General features: G+C 48.3%; 2 protein-coding genes across 4 annotated transcripts in view; both read left to right on the top strand.

The window, feature by feature from the left end:
- The window catches only part of GRB2 (growth factor receptor bound protein 2), a 46,577-nt gene extending 40,308 nt beyond the window's left edge, over positions 1 to 6,269 (top strand). For both annotated transcript variants that reach the window (XM_009988990.2, XM_009988987.2), the window contains 2 exons: positions 2,426 to 2,594; positions 3,997 to 6,269. In XM_009988990.2, coding sequence (XP_009987292.1) covers positions 2,426 to 2,594; positions 3,997 to 4,182 — 355 coding nt within the window. In that variant the 3' untranslated portion in view covers positions 4,183 to 6,269. The remainder of the gene's footprint in view (positions 1 to 2,425; positions 2,595 to 3,996) is intronic.
- Positions 6,270 to 7,723: 1,454 nt separating this feature from the next.
- Positions 7,724 to 20,171, top strand: SLC25A19 (solute carrier family 25 member 19). Of its 2 annotated transcripts, XR_015222747.1 has the most exons (8): positions 7,724 to 7,744; positions 7,996 to 8,143; positions 8,639 to 8,794; positions 9,648 to 9,818; positions 10,762 to 10,945; positions 11,868 to 11,998; positions 13,204 to 13,701; positions 20,135 to 20,171. XR_015222747.1 is itself a non-coding variant. In XM_086624213.1 (7 exons), exons 2-7 carry the CDS (start codon positions 8,018 to 8,020, stop codon positions 13,402 to 13,404), a joined length of 969 nt encoding a protein of 322 aa, XP_086480339.1. In that variant the 5' UTR covers positions 7,724 to 7,744; positions 7,996 to 8,017; the 3' UTR covers positions 13,405 to 16,889. The 2 variants fall into 2 exon arrangements, 1 of the variants encoding a protein (XP_086480339.1); XM_086624213.1 differs by lacking the exon at positions 20,135 to 20,171 and having other exon boundaries at positions 13,204 to 16,889.
- The last annotated feature ends 16 nt before the right edge of the window (positions 20,172 to 20,187 follow it).

Genomic DNA, 20,187 nt, shown 5'->3' with positions numbered 1-20,187 from the left:
AGCGTTCCTGTTCTTCCAGTGATACTTATTTATTCCCTCCTTGATAGAACAAATATATGTGCTCTGGTTTGTGATGAGCCTACAGGGCTGACCTGGTGGGATGTTCCTGTCTGGCTCATGTAGGTCTCAGGTACTCCCTTTTGGTTTGCTTGTGGATCTCATTTGTCTCCCCAGTGTGTACGTATTCCCTCCTGTCCTCCTTCATTCTTCTTCTGCAGAACAAGTTACTACTCTATCTTCTCTCTTTGTGTAGTACACTTCCAAATATGTCTGCTTGACACATGCTTTGGGGATGTTCATGTTTAGCTCTGGGACATGGAGCTGTGAAGACAGCTGCTTCCATTTCTCACAAGTGCGTTCCATGTTGGTAGAGAAACTCAGTCTAGTAGCAGTGAAGTGAGACGGAGCAGTTCTCATTCTTGAATAACCTCACTGGAAGTACTGGCTGTTAACCAGTGGGAGTTCCTGCTAGTTAGCCATGGCCCACAGATACCATGCTACCTCTCTTACCCATCTGAACTCACCGTAAAATAGAGGTATTAGAAACTTTAAAGGGTATGTGATGTAATTTAACATGGGTTGGGAGTGATTCTGTTCTCAGCAGTTGATTTTTGCCTTTTTCTTTATTTTCTGTAATCTTCCCCTCTCCTACCAGAAATGAACAAGATTTTCTTTAGAATCCTAGCAATAATTTTTGATTCTTCTTGCACAATTTCTAGTTTGTTCTATTTTCTGTGGCTGTCAGTCATCAGCCTCAACAGGAATTTTTTTTTCTGGTCATCTTTGGTCTGTAACTAAATTTTTCTCCTCGTGTACAGCAGCACTGAGTTCTACCAACAAACTGAATTAAAGCCACTGATTTTAGAGATGTTTATATTTCCCTCTTGGATACAATCATCTGAGCTGGAACACTAGATATGAATGGAAGCTGCATTCCAGAAAGTGCATTCCTTTAAGAAACAAAGTTATGATAGCGTAGCTCTGCCTGCCTGTTAGCTTGGTGTTGCCATCTGGTGGTAATTTCTCAGGGCTTTTTTTTTGTGTGTGTTTATGTGTGTTGGTTTCATTTAGAAAAGTGTCTTTTCTGAACAGTGATCTGCAGGATTTGAAACAGTGAGAAGCTCTCAGGTTGAGGAGGGGAGAGCAGAGGCAGTACTCGCAGTACTCATGAGTTGTTTCATGTTAGCTTTGTAGCCCAGATAGTGTCGTCTTTTTCAGCCAACGTATAGAAGCTGTGCATGCCAAGTGGGGAACAGTTGTCTTCTGTTTTCAGTGTTTTAGGCTGAAGTAAAAATACCGATGTGCCATTCATCTGGAAAATCCCAATGGACCTCTTTGGAGTTCCTATTTATTTAGAATAAAATTGTTGGAAAAGTAGCTTCTACTGAATGCCATTTGTCAGAAAGAATCGTTAACACAGAATTGAAGTTGCTGCATTACATGTGCCACATCACCTTTCAATCATTTCTAGGTTTGGGGGATTTCTTGGTTTTTGTTGTGTTTGTTTTTTTTTTTTTAAGGACCAGAGAGATCTTTTTGTTTTGCAAGGCAGGCTTTTGCATAAGTCCAGACTGTCTGCCAAAAGAGGCAGCCCTACCTTTGCTGTGACAGTGTTTTCCCAGCAATGTACCTATAATGGGACTGGTGCTTATGTATTGCATTATCACACACACCCAGTGGTGCTGTGTGAGAGAAGGACTGAGATGGTGAGAAGTACGGGACCATAGCAAGAGTAGCACAAACCTAAACTGGCTCGAGTCAGCTGTGAAATCGCTGTGTGTGAAGAGCTAAACCAAAGCACTTGTACTGCTGGACTTCAAAATCTTGCATTTGGGAATGGGAAGTGGAAGGCACCATGATGCAACTGCTTTAACGTGACCTTGCGCTTGTTCTGCAATCCATGGTATGTGTCTGAGGTGTTGGGTGCGCTGTCTTCAGCGACTCAGGTGACTGCATCCATACATCAGAAAAGTACCTGTACTGGATGCCAGCTGTGTGGCAATGTAGTGTAAAATAAAAAGGTGAAACATTCATTCCATGTAACCCAGGAGAAAGTGTGGTGTGACACCAGAAATCCTTGACCAAAAGACCTCAAACTTATGCAAATTCAGAGTAGCTTGAAAAGCTGGTTTAAACTGAAGTCCTATTATAAGGAAAGCACACACGAAGCTTGCAGGACTTTTTCCATATAAATTCAGTATTTGGATTCTGTTTCTCTGATCACTGATTTCTACAAAATATAATTAACAAGTGATTTTCAGACATCTTTTTTAAAGCAAACAATTGGTATCTGTATTGTCATTGACAGTTTTCACTGTGCCCCAAAGGACCTTTTTGTTCCAAAATCTGAGCTGATAATCTCAGAAGAAGAGTACTCAGTGATTAATAATGTCCTTTTTTTGTGTTCCTCACTCCTTCCTTCCAGGTTTGGAAATGATGTGCAGCACTTCAAGGTGCTTAGAGATGGGGCTGGCAAATATTTCCTCTGGGTGGTGAAGTTCAATTCTTTGAACGAGCTGGTAGATTATCACAGATCCACATCTGTCTCCAGGAACCAACAAATATTTCTCCGGGACATTGAACAGGTGCCACAGGTAAGAGAAGTGTCTTGGTAGAGTGCGCTTTTCAGACTCTTGCAACCACAGTCTGAAGTGCAGTCACGTCCTACAGTGAATGAATAGGGATGGAGAGAAGCTGACTGATACATTCCTTGTCTGTGGAAGTGTATCTTTAGATTTCACAGCCAGAATTACACTGGGAAATAAGCTGGATATTTGTGCAAAGGCCACCTGCTAACTTCTGGCCTCCCCTTCAGTCCTGGCAAAGTGTTACTATCACTGCTTGAGCGCTTGGCTTGTCTTAACGTTCATGGATACCGTTGCAGGAGGGTCATCGGATTCCTGTGGTTTGAGATTGAGTTTACTCCTGTTCAGGACACAGTAAGAAAGGATAGTTCTACTTGTACTGGTTCATAGCCAGAACTGTACCCCTCTGTAGCCAGTGAAGCTTTGATGCTGGTCTTTCGTGAAGGGGTAGTTACAGGTAGCAGCATGTGGAACATCTCTAGCCTGCTGATTTGGATCTAGCCAGTGTTAAGAGAAAGCAAAAATCTACTGCTGAGTGCCAGCAGAGCAGCTTGAGTATTTCTAGCCCTTTGTTTTGTTCTATTTCCCAGGGCAGTCAAAATGTTATGTTGGATGTAACTGGATCTTTTGTCAATTTTGGATACAACATTTTGCCTCCATGTGCAGCACTCTAGTTCTAGCTTGAAGACAAGGGGTGTGGATCTGCCACTGCTCTCCAGATGCCAGAGGCACTTTTGGCCATAGATTGTCTGCATTAACATCTGGATCTGTGCTCTTGAGTCAGTGATAAATGGAGGATGAGAAAACAGCTGTCTGCAAATGACAAGCATGAAGATACCTTCCTAGCCTTACAATTTTAAGAATGAAAATGCCTTTAAACTAACAGTTATCTTTTCCGTAAGAACAGAAGCGTTTACTGACCAGGCAGCGTTTGCTGACCAGGCAGAGTGCTCTGCAACATAATTTCTTGATACTAGAGTTTTAGGGAAAACGTGTCCAATGCCAACATCCATTTTTAGGGAAAACTTTGTGTATTACAGTGTAATGAAAATTAGCAATGTTCATGCTGTCAGTGGGTGGAAACAGAATGGATAAGCAAGGAGACCATTGTATTGCTATAGAGCACAGATTTACGTAAGTCATGAAGACTGGAAAATACTAAGTAAACATCTGAGTCGTCTGCTATCGTTATTCCTGCTCTTTCACAGAAACTTTTCTCCTAAAGTCTTCTGTAGACTATGCTTTCCTATTCAGGCATCTTGTTACAGATGATGGAAGCTGACTTGCAGGGAGGGGAAGCAGCCCAAATGTTTATTGTTGAACTCTGGTGTTGAGCCCTGCCTGAGGGAGCAGGCGTCTCAAGTACTGTGGAGGATTCTCATGTTGCGTATCTTTTTCTTTCCCCTTTTAGCAACCGACATACGTTCAGGCCCTGTTTGATTTTGATCCCCAGGAGGAAGGAGAGCTGGGCTTCCGCCGCGGAGACTTTATCCAAGTCCTTGACAATTCTGACCCCAACTGGTGGAAGGGAGCCTGCCACGGACAGACGGGCATGTTTCCACGCAACTATGTGACCCCAGTGAACCGGAACATCTAGAGATAAATATTAGAGATTATTTAAAGAAACCAGAGAAACAGTAAATACACATACAGAGCCTAACTGCAGCCAGTGACCTAAAATCACACGGCGATAAAACCTGAGTCACCTTTCACCATGAGGTGATCCTCCTTCACTCAGTACGGAACTTCAGGGGTGGCGGGGGGGGAAAGAGTTCAACTTACACACCAAAACCTATCTTTAAAAAAAAAAAAAAAAAAAGAGAAAAAAAAATGAAAATAACAAATTTCCTCAGCTGCTCCTGGGTTACCCCCTTTCATTCGCTCTTCTTGTTTCCCCCTCCTCCTCTGTCCATCAGTGCATGAAGTTTTAATGCCATATAAAGTCCTAGCCATGCAGTTAAAGGAAAAGGGAGAAACTCTGCTGGTATTTTCTCTCTCTGCAAACAGTCTTCATTTGACATGAAGGGACATGAGAGAAGAACCAAATCCACAGTCCTGCCTTTAAAAAAAAAAAAAAAAAAAACCACATCAGTCTCTGCTTTTGCCTTCAACATTCAGCTCTTCTTGCTGGGGAAAGATGAGGTGTTAATCTAATTTTTATTGTCTCTTCTCCTTTGGCACTTTCTTCTGAAGCTCAGCAGCTTCCAAGCAGGGGAAAGGAGAAGTTATGTGGCTTTTTGTTTCATTTTGTTTTTTTTTCTCAAGTCACAGAGCTGCTTTGAGAAACTCCAACCTACAACTGAAGTCTGTTAATGCTGTGCTGACAGCTTTTTTGTTTTTTCTTAAAGGTGTACGGTTGAGCACATTCTGTAATTTTTTCCATAGTGCCTTTCCCTTACTTTCTTTTTTATTGTTTTTTAAGTTAAAAGGACAGTCCAGAGCTTTTCAGAGAGTTTTTTCTGCCTATATGTAAATAAATACTTTTTGGGGGAAGGGTGTAAGGGAGGGTGGTTTTATCAATGGACATTTAAGAAAAATCTACAAACAGAGATGGAGCTTTAATCTTAAGATTTGTCTTACTGTTCAGTTTTCCTTATTCCAAGGAAAAATAAAATCAAGGCATTCAAATGGCAGCATAGGCTGCTCACAGGTGGGGAGCTGCAACCAGGAGCCTCAAAAGAAGTAAGAGAAAGGAGGAAGTTATGACCAGGGAAAATGAAGAATATTTTGGGGAGGGAGGGTTAAGGGGGGAATTTGAGAAATAATAGCCCTGAGATGTCCTATGAAATGTACATTCCTTTGATGGAAAACTTTATAATGCAGAGAAACCTCAAGAAATAGTGCTTGAAAAAACTTTATGCTGTTAGTGAATGTTTCTACATGATGCATGTAATCAGCCTGTCTCTTTGGCCTGGATAGGGAATACTCGCAGTCATGTTGCTCTTGAAAAGTGGGATTGGCATCACTGTTCTCCAGTTTCTCCTCCCTCCTCAGGTCAGTGTTGCTGTTGAAGTAGGTTCCCCCACCCCGCTCCCCATTCACAGCAGGCTGTGTGATGACTGTAGTCCCCACCCTGCACTGTCACGGCGTTTGTTGTGGCCATTTGCTCCTCCACCAGAGCAGTGGGACATGAAATTGGATGGGAAGGAAAGCAATCAAGCCACACCGCTCTCTGTGCCAATCTTCAGTTGCGTTATTTTTCCTTTTCATGGCCGTTTGGCTGGATCCCTTCACCCCACCAACGAATCCAAAAACTGCAGCGGAGATCTCCTCCCGCCCTGCCTAAGCATGGGCAATCTTTTGTTGGAGGGTGCCTTTTTTTGTACTGAGTGTTACAAATGTTTTATTCCTGAGATGGACTCTGCCTTACACTTTAATTTTCCAGCAGATGAAAGAGAGAGCTATCCTGTAGAGTATTACTTTCTCCCCCTCTCCTTGCTAGCTGTCACTCACTTTCTTCCTTCTTTGTAAAGTGATTGGAAAAGGAATCTATGGCATTCTACACCTGGACCATTTGATTGTTTCCTTATTTTGGAATTGGTGTATATCATGCAGCCTTGCAGACATATGTCTTGTGTGTGTATATATATTAAAAAAGAAAAAAAAATCAGTGTTTAAATAAAAAAGGCCTATGTACTTAATCCTTTAACTCTGCAGCAGCATTTGGTAGATAGTAATTAACTGTGAATAATAAATATACATTGAATTCTTCACTTGAGCATCTGTCTTATTTCAGTTAACTGACCGAAATACAGCTGATCGACCTAATTTGTAGGATGTTAAATTGCTCTCGGAGGGAGAAGCTGGAAGGCATGCTCTGGCCCGAAGCGCTTGGACTCTTCAGCGTGTCCGAACTAAGTACTCTTCCAAGCGAAGTCACTAGAGAACCGTGTTGCTTGGCACTTGTGTGACATTACGAGTATCGAGGAGTGGGAAGAGGAATGGGTGTCGCTCCCAGGATTGAAGACCATGTATTTGTCAGCTGAGTGGGAGGGTGGCACTTGAATATTTCTTCCCTTGTGTTTTCTGAAACTTTTTACCCAACTGCTCAAGTGGCCCAGTGGTACGGACTGTAGCGTCGTTAAGGAGCCAGTAACGGAGAACAATGCACTGGTTACTTCTGGAGCATTTTTCTGAAGGACAGAGGGGAATATGGGTGTGAGTGCAGCAGCTGTGGCTCGGACTGTCATGGGAGCTTTTGCTTTTTTCCATCAGTGCCTTGCAGATAGTTTTCACTTTTGTTGCCTGAAGAAGTGAAGCTGCTCATTGTTGAGCTAAGGATGTGTGTGGGCAGCTCTGCAGGTTACCTGTCAGAGGCTGCCAGTCTGCTCGTTCTGCACCTTCTCCCCAGGCATCGCTTACGTTCAGAAAGTGGCTGTGAATTTCGTAGTCGATGTTAATGTACTGCAGGAAAAGGTGCATGTGAAGGTTTGGGTAGTTATTGTAACAGCTGGTCTTAGTTATTGTGCTCAGTTACAGATGCAGTCAAGGAGTTTCCGGTTGCTCAGAAATGGCTGGATGTTCCGTGATTAGTTCTTTTACTTTTCATTTGTGCCAGTAAAGTCAGTACAGAAATTATTTGCAATGTGGTTTGGAGCTCTTGGCTTTTTGTAACGTTCTAACAGAATACGTTGCTTGGAATTGTGTGCTTATTCATACCTTGGGTACCTACGGAAAAGTTTGGAAAATATTCCTCTCCTTCAGCTTTGTAGAGGGAAGAAAAATGTTTGTTGCTACTGTGATTGTATAATGTCATGGCTGAGGCCATGGTGGAGGAACCACTGGGATTCATGTCTTCAGGAGTGTTTACCAGTTTGGCGTGGGGGTCAGCCAAGCTGGTGGCGGACTGCAAAAAAAATCTGAAATGCCACCTTATTTTGCAGTCAGCTGCCCGATCCACCCAAGCAGCAGCACGGGAGCTGCCGGAGCGTGCGGGCGCTGTTTCCCGCCGCACGGGAGCTCGGGGCCGCGCCCGCTCCCGTTCGCAAACGGCGCTCTGCGGGGCGGGGCCGCGGGACTACATTTCCCAGCGTCCCCCGCGGCGCGGAGGCGCCGGCAGCAGCCGGCGAGCGGGTGAGGCGGCCCCGCTCCGCCGCCCGGGGCCGCACCCGGCACCGGCCTGCGGCCGCGCCCGCGGTTCGGCTCCGTCTCGCCTTTCGGTACCTGCTGCGGGGCAGAGCGGGTTGTGGGGCCCGTGGAGAGAGGGCAGGCTGCTGTGGGTTGGGGGGGTTGTGGTGAGGGGGGGTCTGTGTGGCCCTTGGGGTGAGGAAGGGTCCGGAGTGAGAGGAGGGGCTGCGGGCCCGCGTGGGGGGTGGTCCGTGAAGTGGGGGGGGCGAGGCTGTAGGCTCTTGGTACGGGAAGGAGCCTCTTGGCTGGGGAGGGCTCACCGGGTCCCTGTCGCCCTGCGCAGGCTGCGAGGACACCCGGCAGGCATGGTCGGCTATGACCCTGAGGCCAAGTGCGTCTCCACGGCGGAAGCAGCTGCGGCAGGATCAGCATCTGGCTTAGTCACTCGGGTCCTCATCAGTCCCTTGGATGTCATCAAGATCCGCTTTCAGGTACCTCCCCGCAGCACGCTCAGGGACCGGGGCGAGAGCCTGTTAGCGAGCAGAGCTGACCCTGTCCTGGGGGGACAGGTCGTGTGTGCAACAGAGAGCACTAAAGCTGCTCCTCAGCCCTCACCTGCCTTGCATACAGGTTATGCAAGGTACTAGGGCTATCTGTGTCCACCGCTTCTGTTTATACAGCTTAACCTGCCTGTTTGAATGGAATCTTGTGGTTTTGTTCTCTTTCTCTCTTTTTCTGAATGACCTCCGCTATCTGAGTTTCACCATCGTCCCTACTGATTAGCTGTGTGTTGCATGTGTGTTTTTATCCTTTTAGAGCCCTACGTAAATAACGTCCTAGTCAGTTCTAGATGTGATTCTGTGGAAAGGCAGAATGGCATCTCTCAGCTTTGGTTGGCTGACAGGGTTGTGAATTCCTGAATTGGACGCTTAAACCTTGTTGAAATGCGACGTGGAATTGAAAATATTTTCTCTGTCTTCCTCCAGCTTCAAATTGAGCAGCTTTCCTCCAGAAACCCAGCGGCTAAGTATCATGGCATCTTGCAAGCTGTACAGCGTATCTTCCAGGAGGAGGGGTTGGTGGCCTTCTGGAAGGGCCATGTTCCTGCTCAGTTCCTTTCAGTTGGCTACGGAGCTGTTCAGGTAAGGTGACCAGACATCACCTGGGCCCAGCATACATACATAGGACTCTGATTTGCTTCTCTTCAGACTGGCTCCATGGGCAGATGCAAAAAGGTCCAGTTTGAAACTATACTGATGCAAGCTAGTTCCAGTCTGAGACGTGTAGTTGTGTGATGCTGGTGTGTAATTCCTGAGTTAATATTCTTGAGCTTGCTGAACAGCCTGCCTGGCCAGCCTGGGGTACATCTAGGACAAACCGAGTTCTGTCTGTATCTGGTGTCGTAGATAAGCCCGGTTTGTTCCTGACGCTTGGCTTAGCTGTTCATGTTCCAAGCCTGTGTGGTTTTTTTGCTTTGGTTCACACTATCGCCCTACCAGCTTGCTAGTAAAAAAAAAATCAATGAAACTGATGATGGTGCTTTGCACAGTGTCATGGTTTAACCCTAGCTGGCAACTAAGCATCACACAGCCGCTTGCTGTTAATTGTTATGCTTAATTTGTAAATATTAACAACATTTTTTATGAGCAGTGGTTCAAAGAGTAATGAGCAGCATATCTGTAACATAGCAAATACTCTTCAGGACACATGGAGCATTAAAATGAGTTTTTCACAATTCTAAATGCAAGATTTAGCAGACAGGTTAAGAAATGAGAACATCCCAGCCATTCCCCTGGCTGCTTAGTGTTTTTTACAAGGTATTCTTTGAGCACGTGCTTCCACAGGTTGCAAGTTGGGGAGGACCTTTCAAGGACAGAGAAGGAAAGTGGTTACAAGCGGTGGGTGGAGCTGTTTTGGTGAAATGGGAGAGGAGTGGGAGATCCGTGTCAGCGATAAGGATTGACTCCGTGACCCGTGTGTGTTTGTTTCTGTAAGTTCATGGCGTTTGAAAGCTTGACAAAACTGGTGCACAATGTCACGTCGTACAACGCCCGCGACTCCTTCGTGCACTTCGTCTGCGGTGGACTGGCTGCTTGCACAGCCACGGTTGCAGTTCAGCCTGTGGACACGCTACGCACCCGCTTCGCTGCTCAGGGTGAGCCTAAGGTATGGCTGAGCGTTAATGCTTGGAATTATCATCCATAGCAGTACGTGTGTGAATAGAGTAGGTTTGGAAAGCACAGAACAGTCTGTGGGTTAGCATAAAGGAGTAGGTGCTGTTACTGGGCAGTGTTTGCACTGTTGCCAAGTTATCCTTTGTGCTGTTGACACAGCTTTCTTAATTATGCTCCTGATTGTGTTTGCCTCCTGATGTGTGATGCAGAAAGGAGAAACTGTCCTTAACAGGGTAACTCAATTTTCCTTTCAGCTGTTGGCCGTTTATAGAATACACTCTCCAGTCTGTCTAACGTTGTGTGTTTGAAACTTTCCACTTGCACAGAGTCATGTTTAGATAATGATGAGGATGATGCTTGAAACCAGTCACCTTTCACCTGTGTTTCATGTTCTTATTTATGCAAGAATTGTTCTCCATGCTGATTAGGTCTGTAATACCTAGACTCATATGGGTTTGCATCAGAACCATTTCTGGTTTTTGACTTAGCCTGCAGTAGAATCACAATATATATTATATGAATTTTGTTGCAGAGCTGTTAAGAGAAAAATAATCATGACAGTGATGCAGGTGGTCTCAGGCCACAGCTCTCAGCTCGGTGCCTTGTTTCTTCCCCTCAGAAGCACAGCTTGGATGTGGGATACAATGTCAGCCCAGGCCTTTCAGTGCAGAGCTAACGATCGTTCAGTTAGTCTCCTGTGGTGCAGGGGCAGGTTCAGGTTGTCAGCTTACTTAGAAGAGTCACAAGGGTTTAGCTGAGAATACCGTGTGAAGATGTGCAAAATCACTTTGTTCATCACCTTGTGCTGCAAATCAGTCAGTTGTATTTTGGACAGTGGGATATACCTATCCTCATTACTGGGAAATAACCTGACTTTTGGTTTGCTGATTTTAAGCCTGTTTCACTGGACAGTCAGCCTCTTCTTTATTGTCCAGATCTATCGCAACCTTCGCCATGCAGTGGTGACCATGTACCAGACAGAAGGGCCTCGGACTTTCTATAGAGGTTTGACCCCCACAATTGTTGCTGTCTTTCCATATGCTGGTCTCCAGTTCTCCTTCTACAACATCCTGCAACAGTTTTCTGAGTGGATGATTCCAGCTGAAGGAAAGAAAGGAGGTAAGCACTTTCAAGAGTGGTGTCTGTGATCTGGAGAGAAAGAGAGGATGAATGCTGGTTGGGGACACTGACATAAGCTCAGTTTTCTATCCTGTCACCCTTTTTGTTGCAACATCTGAAAAGTATCTCCATTCCAGAACAGCTGTTACAGTAGAGGATTCATTTTAGCCTATTCTAAAACTGCCAAGCTCTTGATTTGATATTTTATGTTGATTTCTAGCTGAGTTATAAGAGAATCTCATCCTGATGCAACCTGTCACCTATCACGATATTTCTAGATACTAGTGCCTCCCCGAGAGAGGCCGCTGTATGCAGCTTCAGTATGGTTTTGTTCCTCATTGGAATTTGTTCAAGCAGAGGAACTAGACTTTTCAATATCATGTCTGCATATTTATTTTTAGATGGCAAAGGCTGATGGTGATTTTGTGCTGGGAACTCATGTTTGTCCGGAAAAAGTCTAATATCATGAAACTCTTTTCCCACAAGTCTCTGAAATCATCAGGCAGCGTCAAGGTGTGACTTATTCCAGTCGAGGATAAGTCCATATGAGCAATCAGGAGTGCAAGGTTTCCAGTGACTGGGCTTTTACTACGGGGCATGAAAACTTTTCCATCCACTGTGGCAGGTTCTCTGGTGACAGGGTTTTTTTGCCATGCCACTTGACAGAGCAGAAGCATAAATCAGTGTAATAGCCCAAGGTGGGCACTGGCTCCAGTGAACACTGAGAGCCTGGTGTAGAATGTACAGATTGAGGTTCTGTGGCCCAGACTCGGCAGAAGAGGTGATGTAACTTTAAAGGGCCTTTTTGGCCTTACTTCTTGTGAAAAGTGATTTTAACTTACCTGCCATCATCTTTCATCAGAACTCCCTGCTAATCCTCTTTTTTCCTTCCCTGCCATCCTCTCCCCTTTCTGCTTCTCAGGCAACGTTAAAAACCTTGTTTGTGGCAGCTGCGCTGGAATCATCAGCAAAACCCTCACTTACCCTTTTGACCTGTTCAAAAAACGACTGCAAGTGGGTGGCTTTGAGCATGCCCGGGCAGCCTTTGGGCAGGTGAGAAATGTTTTGAGTTGACTGATTTTCCTAAGTGTGGATTTGCATCAGGACAATCCAGAGCCAGTCATCACCACAATGCAGTGATGATTCACCAGTGATACCTGTTGTGTTCATATTCTGGTTGGGAGCTCCCAGGGAGCTTCTGGGAGCTGAGCATTGGTCTCCCTTAATAATGGGAATAGCTGCATTTGTAAACTGGGTTCATTTTATGACATTGTCCAACATATCTGTGCTCTGCCTTCTCATCCATCTCCATCAGGCTGGCTGTCTCAGAGCTGGGGCTGAGTTAGGCAGGCGAAGGGGTTTTGATTCACTTTACTTTTCTAGTTGCAGCTTCGTATTTGTGATTCAGGACCAGATTACTAGCAGAGGATGACACTGGCTTTATGCTGGCATCACCTGTCTGTCAGGATCCTTTTCTACAGTTCGTATTTTGATACAAGGAATGGGCACCAAGTGTTCAGCATGTGTCTTATGTACCAGAACATCCTGAAACTCAAAGAAAATTAAATACTTCTGGTGTTCTTTAACACCATCCTTACCACCTCAAAACACACTGTAAGATAAATACAGATCTTTCAAGGAGCTACATCTTTTTTCCCTGAAACATGGAAGTCTTTTTTTCCTTCAAATTCCTTGGATCTGAGAAGCAATTTAGTCTGTCCCTGTGACAGGAATTTGAACTCTCAACTCCCTACATTGGATGCATTTCATCTTCCAGTGAGATGCAGAATTTGTTCTTAGCATTGATGTGTCACGATGTTAAACCTTCACGCGTGACGTGATGACAGCTAATCTAGAGACTTCGAAGCGCTGTGCCTTTGTTTTGTTTCTGTCAGAAAACCAAAAAGTTGTCACTCCTTAGAGAGTGAAGGGGATGGAAAACAGTAGCAGCACAATCTGACGCAATTACTTCACAGACTTGTACCATAGATAATACATGCTGGTGTAGCATAAAGATTTTACGGGCATTCAGTTAGAATGATTTGCATAGGCCATTGCTGATGGCTTTTCCTCTGCCCTGCTCTCTACAACCTGGCTCTCTGAAACTTTCCGTTAGAATAATAGTCAGAAAGACATCTCCAGGTTGCAGGTCTACATTATGTTTCAGTGGTATAGTTTGTGGCTCTCTGTGTTCTTTTCCAGGTAAATTGTCCTGGATTTTTCTTTTTTGTTTAACCTTTTCGCCATTTCTCTCCCAGGTGCGGATGTATAGGGGTCTCCTGGACTGCATAAGGCAGATCATGCGAGAGGAGGGCCCGGGTGGATTCTTTAAGGGCCTTTCACCCAGCTTGCTGAAGGCTGCTGTCTCTACTGGCCTTATCTTCTTTTGGTATGAGCTGTTCTGCAGCCTCCTGTGTGCCCTGAAGAGCACCGACAGCACCATGAGGAAGGAGAGCTGAAGGGGGCATGCATGTGGTTACCTGGTGTTCTCCTGGAGGAGGGGAAACCAATGGCTTTGCTCTGTCGTGAGCGTGTTGGAAACATCAGAGCTCCACCAGCCTGTCCGAAATCACCTCCTGGGACCAAGCAGAAGGAGAAGGCGACTGCAGTTCTGCTGAAGACACTTAACCACTTTGCTGGAAGCTGCTCAACTGAGCACTTTTTTTACTTTGTCTCCTCTAACGCACATGTTTAGTGGGGGAAGAGGGGAACCAAGTGAACTACCTTAGCAGAGACTGGGCTCTGAAAGGCACCCGGTAAAGTGGGTGAATTCCTGTGCTTGCTCTGGATCAGAGAGGGATCCTGGCTTCGCTAGTGCTGCTTAAGCAACGTAACATCACTTGCTATCGCTGCATCCACACAGCTTTGTTTCCTTGCTCTGTGGCCTGCTGTCTGCACCTTCTTCTTTTCTCTGTGATTGCACAGGTGGTGCTGTCCTGCTGCTGCAAAGTCAGTTAAAAACTCCTCAGTGTGTGCAGACCCTCGGGTTTCCTTTTCTTTGCTGCCAGCTGCTGCTTTTTGGTTACCACTCACGGGCTGCGCGTGCTCAGCCACCTTAAACCCAGAATCTTCTAGCGGATCATGCTGACCCAAACTTGCTCTTCCTTGCACTCCGGTGAGCTTGATTGTATCCTAAGTGCCCATTTCTCTTCCTGCACATCTTGCCATACATCTTTTAAGGTTTTGCATTGCCTCAGTCACTGTTTTTACAAGTAGACCTGCAGGTTGAGAACCCCACTCTGAGGGGATTCGACGCACAAGCCCAATTCTTACTTCAGGGTTCTTTGCTTCAATGCAGTGAGTATTCAAATACTGTGTAGAGTTTTAGAAGTATTTAGCCTAAGTTGGAATAATGAAGGAAAAGTCCTGTGGAAACTAGTAAATGTCTTTTTTTTTTTTTTTAATACCACTTTTGAATGTTTTCAGCAAGTATTTCTATAGTGGCCTCAAAGCATTTCTGAACCTCAGTCCTACAGTGGTGCTAACAGGTGAAAATGTTTTGACAAGGTTAGCTGAAGTGAGGAGGACTAACACCAAATCGGAATTGGTTGGCTTGGCATGGTGTTTGACAAGAAAAGGATGATTGAATTAGAGCTGGAGAAGTGTTTTTATGGCGCTTCAAAGATTTTATGAAGCATGATAGTCATCTGGTGAGTGGTGGAAAGGGCAGAGCACTGCAGTTATTTAGAGGATGGTTTGCTGGTTCTTCTCTTAACGCAGAACTTTTGGTGACTTTTGCAACATTCAGAGTGTTAATCCCAAATGGCCTGGCCAAATTCCAGCGTGACCAATTCCATTCTGCTGACACAGCTTCTCCTGGTGATTTTGAGCATATCAGCGTTGCTCACTTACCCTGAACTATTGTGAGAGGCTGTTTTTAAAGAGCAGCTGTTTCACTGGTGGTTGAGGTGTCTAGAGAGATTCCTTGCAAGCCCAGGCCAAATAATTTTGTGTCTGCTGTGGTGTGAGATCTTGGAGCGCGAAGTGGCTGTTTCACTGCGGGTGACTTTGAGAGCTACGTAAAATTCGATTCACTGAGCAGCATCAGTGTCAGACTGGAGACTAATATATGAGCCTTGAAGAGGGAACGTTAGCTGCACGTACTCTAAAAATGGGCAGTTTTGCCTAGAGGAGAAAATGCAAAGAATGTGGAGTAAAGTTTCTCAAAGTGCCTCAATCCTATTGTTTTTTTCCAGTGTTATTTAAGCTCTTCTGAGATTTCCCCAAAATCTTCTTAACCATATTTTGCCTTTGTTCATCCATTGTTCTTGGAAAGACATTGTAACCAGTAATGAACTTAGCCTGGTGACATCCTTCCGAGGGAGAGAAATACCCCGTTTTGAAACAGGCGCAAACAGGTTGGGATTGTTACTTCTTTTGGCTGCTGGTAGAGAGGATTGCTGTCACGGTTAGCAGGGACAGGACTGGCCACAGCAGAAAATTTTCTGTGCTGACCTGGGCTTCCATAGGAAGTCGGGATCCATCCATCCTGTTTAAACATTACAAGACTGTTATTTTCCAATTTGTGTCATAGAGCTGCTGTTGTACTGCACAGACTAGAGGGAAGATGGTTCGGAACTCAGCAGTGGGAATTGCAGCCTCTGGAATAGGGGGTGAGTTGCTTTGGTTGCCACGGCGGCAAAGAACAAAGAAGAGAAACCTGTGCTCTGTCAAGATGATGTTCCTTGAGCGTGCTGTGGAGCTTGAGGTGATGCAGACAAACAACTTTAAGGGGTGTGCAGCTTGGCTGTTCTGCAGGGAGGGCAGCAATGGGGAGTACAGAGCAGCTCCTCCTCTCTGAGATGGTTTTTTCCTCCCCTCCACGTTAAATGAGCTTGCCTCTGTCTGACACATGGCAAAGAGTTGAAGTTGTCGTGCCAGTCTGGCCCAGGCTGTGGAAGAGACGCTCCCTGGTCCAGGCTTTGGCACGCAGCCTGGTTTATGTGTCCCATTGGGCTGTTAGTCATAAACGTTACAGACCCAGAAAGGCAGCTGGTCTTGTCGTGAGGAAAAGAGAGAAGTGACCACCCCAACTAGACAGTATGAGAAGTGGCAGCTAACAGTCGCTTTGTCCCTCGCCTCTGCTCAGCACCATCTCTCATAAATTTCCAACATGCACTTGGCTGACTGGGAGTCGCTGCTGGGGAACCGACTGTAACAGGAATATTGCTTTTTCTTTGGGAATAAGGCCGGTTAAGTGCAAAGTGCTAAGAGGTCTTATTTCTGATCTGCTCTGGCACAACACGCACTGTTTGAAGCTAAATTTCCTAGAATTAGAGGAGCGGGAGGTGGGAGAGATCTGTAGTCACCACGTTCTCCCATATGCTGGAACAGATTTGCTCTCAGAAGTTACACACCAGTTCAGTTCCAAGTGATCCAGCACAGCAGGGGACTCGCTGTGAGACTGCGCTGGATTTTGCCCACTGGGATTTCACTCCGATGTAATCCTATCAGCGGAGATTTGCGTTGCCTGAAGTTCACCTCACAAGCTGCTCAGCAACTTGTTTTCTTCCAGTGCCTTTTGCCATCAGAACGTACAAAAGCACTTTAGCAGGCAGAGCGCTTGAGACGAGTTGCACTGTGGTTGTGAGGGGATCCAGGGGATCCACCATCGCTCGTGGCAGGTCTTGGACGGGAGAACATTGACGCACAAGTTCTGTGATGAACACATTGGACAGTCCTGTTCTCAGGATGCTCTTCCAGAGCTGCACAGCATTGTTTTCAGAAAGCAATGACTGGCTTGCAGTTGGGTTTGGAACAGATTGTGTTTCAGTTGGGTTTAAGTTTCTCGTGGGATGTAGAACTGTGATTCTCTGCGGCACTTTGCCGTGTTGCCCAAATGGATCTTCTGCAGCTGCTGTTGTCTGAAAGCATCCGAGCACAATGCGCGCAACGTGTGCCTGCCTTCGAGAAAAGGTACATTAAATGTTTTGTTGTGCTTGTGTCTGGCTGCAGGTTTTTTGTTCTTTTCCTCCTGGGGTGTACACTCAGCTGGAACCCGCAGGGCTGCCGTGGCCCTCCTGCTGCCCAAAAAGGAGGGGAATCAAGGCCCAGTGTGGGGCAGCAGGAGATCCCTGGTTTTCCCTTCCCATCACTGGGTCCTGGGTGCTTGTTCGCCAGCCGCCACCCATCCCCTCTGTGATACTGGATGATGCTTTGGGTGTTGCTGTTGAGAACCGCACCAGGGGGGATCAGCCGAGGGGGTTTGTGCACCTGGTCCCACCGCTGTGCCCACGAGGGACTGTCAGAGCCACAGCGGCTGGTCCCGAGCCGCATGCTCGTGGTGTGGATGAGCTCAGGCTTTGTTTGTATCCAGCCAGGCCACGCAGGCTGCAGAAAATGTTCCCAAACTGCTCATTCTGCCTTTGCCGAGGCTGTTCTCTGCGTGGCTGCTCTGCTGTCCTCTACATGCTGCGGAGGCTTCAACCCCTGGAGGGGGCTTTCCCGTGAAAAGTTTGAGAGTTCAGAGAGAAAAAAGTGAAGTATTGTTTGCCACACTTGGCTCGTGTTGCGGTGAGTTGGTTTAGCGCATCTCCCCTTTCCTGATTTTTTTTTTTTTCTATTGATTTTTTTTAAGCCGCTCCGCTGCAGCCTGCCCTGGCCTGGAGGGGAGGGGGGATTAAAGGCGGTTTTCACGCGGAGAGCGGCAGCGCGGTGCAGCTCTCGCCGGGAGAACCGGGCCGGTGCGGCTGTCGCCGGGGGAGGCTCGAGGGGGACCGGGACAGCGGGTAAGTGCTGCCTTCAGCCCGCTGCCGTGCCGGGGAGCGCCCGGGGTGCCCGGGGGAGCCGGGAAGCAGCCGGCCGTGCCTGCGGGTCTCCGCGGGGCAGCAGGCGGCCGCGCCGGGGGGGTGCCGGGGCGATGAGCCCCACGGGCCGCCGTGGCCCGGCGCTCGCAGGCGGTGGCGCTGCGGCGGCTGCCGCCGCTCTCCCGCCCCGGCCCGGCCCGGCCCTCCCCCGGCTCGGGCGAGGAAATGACCTAAGAGGAAACCTGGGCCGTGCCGGGCAGGGGCGGCGGGGCCCGGGACGCTCCGGCGATGTCCCGGCGGCCAGAGGACGCAGCGGGGGCGGCCGGCAGGTCGGTGGGGCTGCGCCCGGCTCCCCCTGCCCTGCCCGGGGGCAGCGGGGGGGCTGGTTTCGCCGGGATCCGCCGCTGCCTCCGACCCGGGGGCCCTTGGGCTTGTGCCGCCCGCGGGGCTGGGGCGAGGCGAGGCAGCAGCGGGGGGTCCCGGGGGGCTCCGGTGCCCCGGGCCGGAGGGGTCTTGGCGCTGGGGGTTCCACCTGCGGCTCGGCGGGCTTGGGACGGGGGTCCTGGGCGGCTGGTTGTGCCCCTCGGGTGGTCAGGGGTGGATGCTCAGGGGCGGCAGAGGAGACTCGCTGCTCTTCTCCCACTCCTTGCTGGCATGTCCCGCTCGTCCCGCCAGGTATGACCCCCGCAGGATTGGGCCCTGGCACACGGGCCGGCTGATCAGCGGCAGATCGAGGCCACTAACCCTGAGCACGTCAGTCCTTGGGTCAGCTCGTCTAGTGGGGACCACTTACAGAGGAGGAATCGGTACCCATGGGTGGTGCTGTGCCCGGTGTCATCCGCTGCCGCCAGCCCTTTGGGCAGGGTGGTCCTGGCAGCAGGATCCCTAGTGCAGACGAGGCCTGGCTGGTTTTATGCTCGCACGCCGTGGTTTGCTCTGGGCAGCGTATATTTGGCAACACAGTTCAAAGCAGCCGTGCCTGTCCCCGGAGAGCTGTGGGGAAGGATGCTCTGGGAGAGGCGCTGGGCGGTGGTGGCAGAGACGCTGCCAGACGGGCTTGGGCGCTTCCTACGTGCGGCGCTGAGCTCTTGCCAGGTTCCTTCCATGCAGCGATGCTGCTGGTGGGACGCGGGGCTGCTGGAGAGCTCAGGCTGCTTTGCTGGCAGTGCAGAATGGCCTGAGCGCGGATGCAGAGGGAGCGAGAAGGTGCAGAAGGAGGAGAGGTCGGATGGGAAGGTGTTTGTCAACCAGATGTGGCACGGAGAGCACCCTGCTGCTTGTGAATCCATCCGGGGAGGAAACCTGTGTGCAGGTCCCAGGGCAGATAACCCTAAGCAGGTGAGAGCTTTGGCTTCGAGAGCAGCATGAGCAGGTTGTCACCCCCGTGGGCAGCAGGCAAGGAGGGCAGAGCCTCTACCTGCCAGTGAGCTCTGTTCTGAGTTATTACGTGTTGTGCCATGGCTTTATGGCCAGTGGTGTGTCCGAGCGGTTGGGCTGCCTGCGATGTGTGTCCCATGCCTCTAAAGGGTGATGGGCTCTTCAGCTTTAATCTGGGTAGGGACCTGTTTGCAGAGAGGGGTGAGTAACAGCCCAGGAATTTCGACGAGCTGGCAAAATTCATTTGGCGAATTGCCTTCTCCTGTTTGTGCTGCCGGTCTGGCCAGCCTAGCATTCTGCGTCCAGCAGATCATCTCGTGTGCATGTCAAAGCAAGCCCTTCCCCTCTGTGCCGTGTGTACCCTCTTGCTGTCTTCACTGGATCACAAAGCAGAAGAAAATTAATCTAGAGGCTATTTAGGAACACGGTTGGTACTGCAGAGAGCTCTGCTTGACTGCAGGGGGATGAGACAGGAGCTGTTGCTGTTGAGGATTTGGCTGCAGAACTTGCTGTGTCTCGCTGGGAGTCGAGCGAGCCTGGCTCCGGCTCGGAGAGGTGCTCTGCTCGCTCTGGCGAGGGTGCGTTGGGTGCTTAGGTGCTGGCTTTGATTCTTCCCAGGCTTTTGTGTGAAATCAACTGAATTGGTGTTTCAACGGTGCAAGGGAGCAGCTGCATGGGGTGCTCCTGTGTGTGCTTCCCTGTGATGCAGCCACAGGGAAGCGTTCTGAGGGGAGATCGGTGTGTTTTGGGGCTGCCTTGGTGTGCTGTCCACTTTGAACCTGCAGATCAACAGACTCAAATGGATTTTTCGAGTCAGAAAAACTTAAAGGCTCTGAAGATGGAGTCCTATCGTAGGCTGGTAGGAAGCAAGTCTAAAAAGATGTGGGAGTGAGGCTTTGCTCAGATCTAGGGCCAAAGCTGGGTGTCTTCATAACAGAGGAGTTTCCTTGGGGCGGAGGGCTGTCAGGGTAACATCCTGTGCTCCAGCACTAGAAGGGATTTGCCAAATGGCTGTGTGAGGGTCTGGCCTCTCTGTCCAACTAAGCTCCGTGTGCTCTTTCCCCAGGGACTGTCACTAGCCCATCCGTTGCCCTGACACTTGCCCTTGGAAGAAGCCAG

Source organism: Tauraco erythrolophus, chromosome 20, assembly GCF_009769465.1.
Source record: "Tauraco erythrolophus isolate bTauEry1 chromosome 20, bTauEry1.pri, whole genome shotgun sequence".
NCBI classification, from domain to species: domain Eukaryota; kingdom Metazoa; phylum Chordata; class Aves; order Musophagiformes; family Musophagidae; genus Tauraco; species Tauraco erythrolophus.
This window is presented reverse-complemented; position numbering and strand designations above follow the sequence as displayed.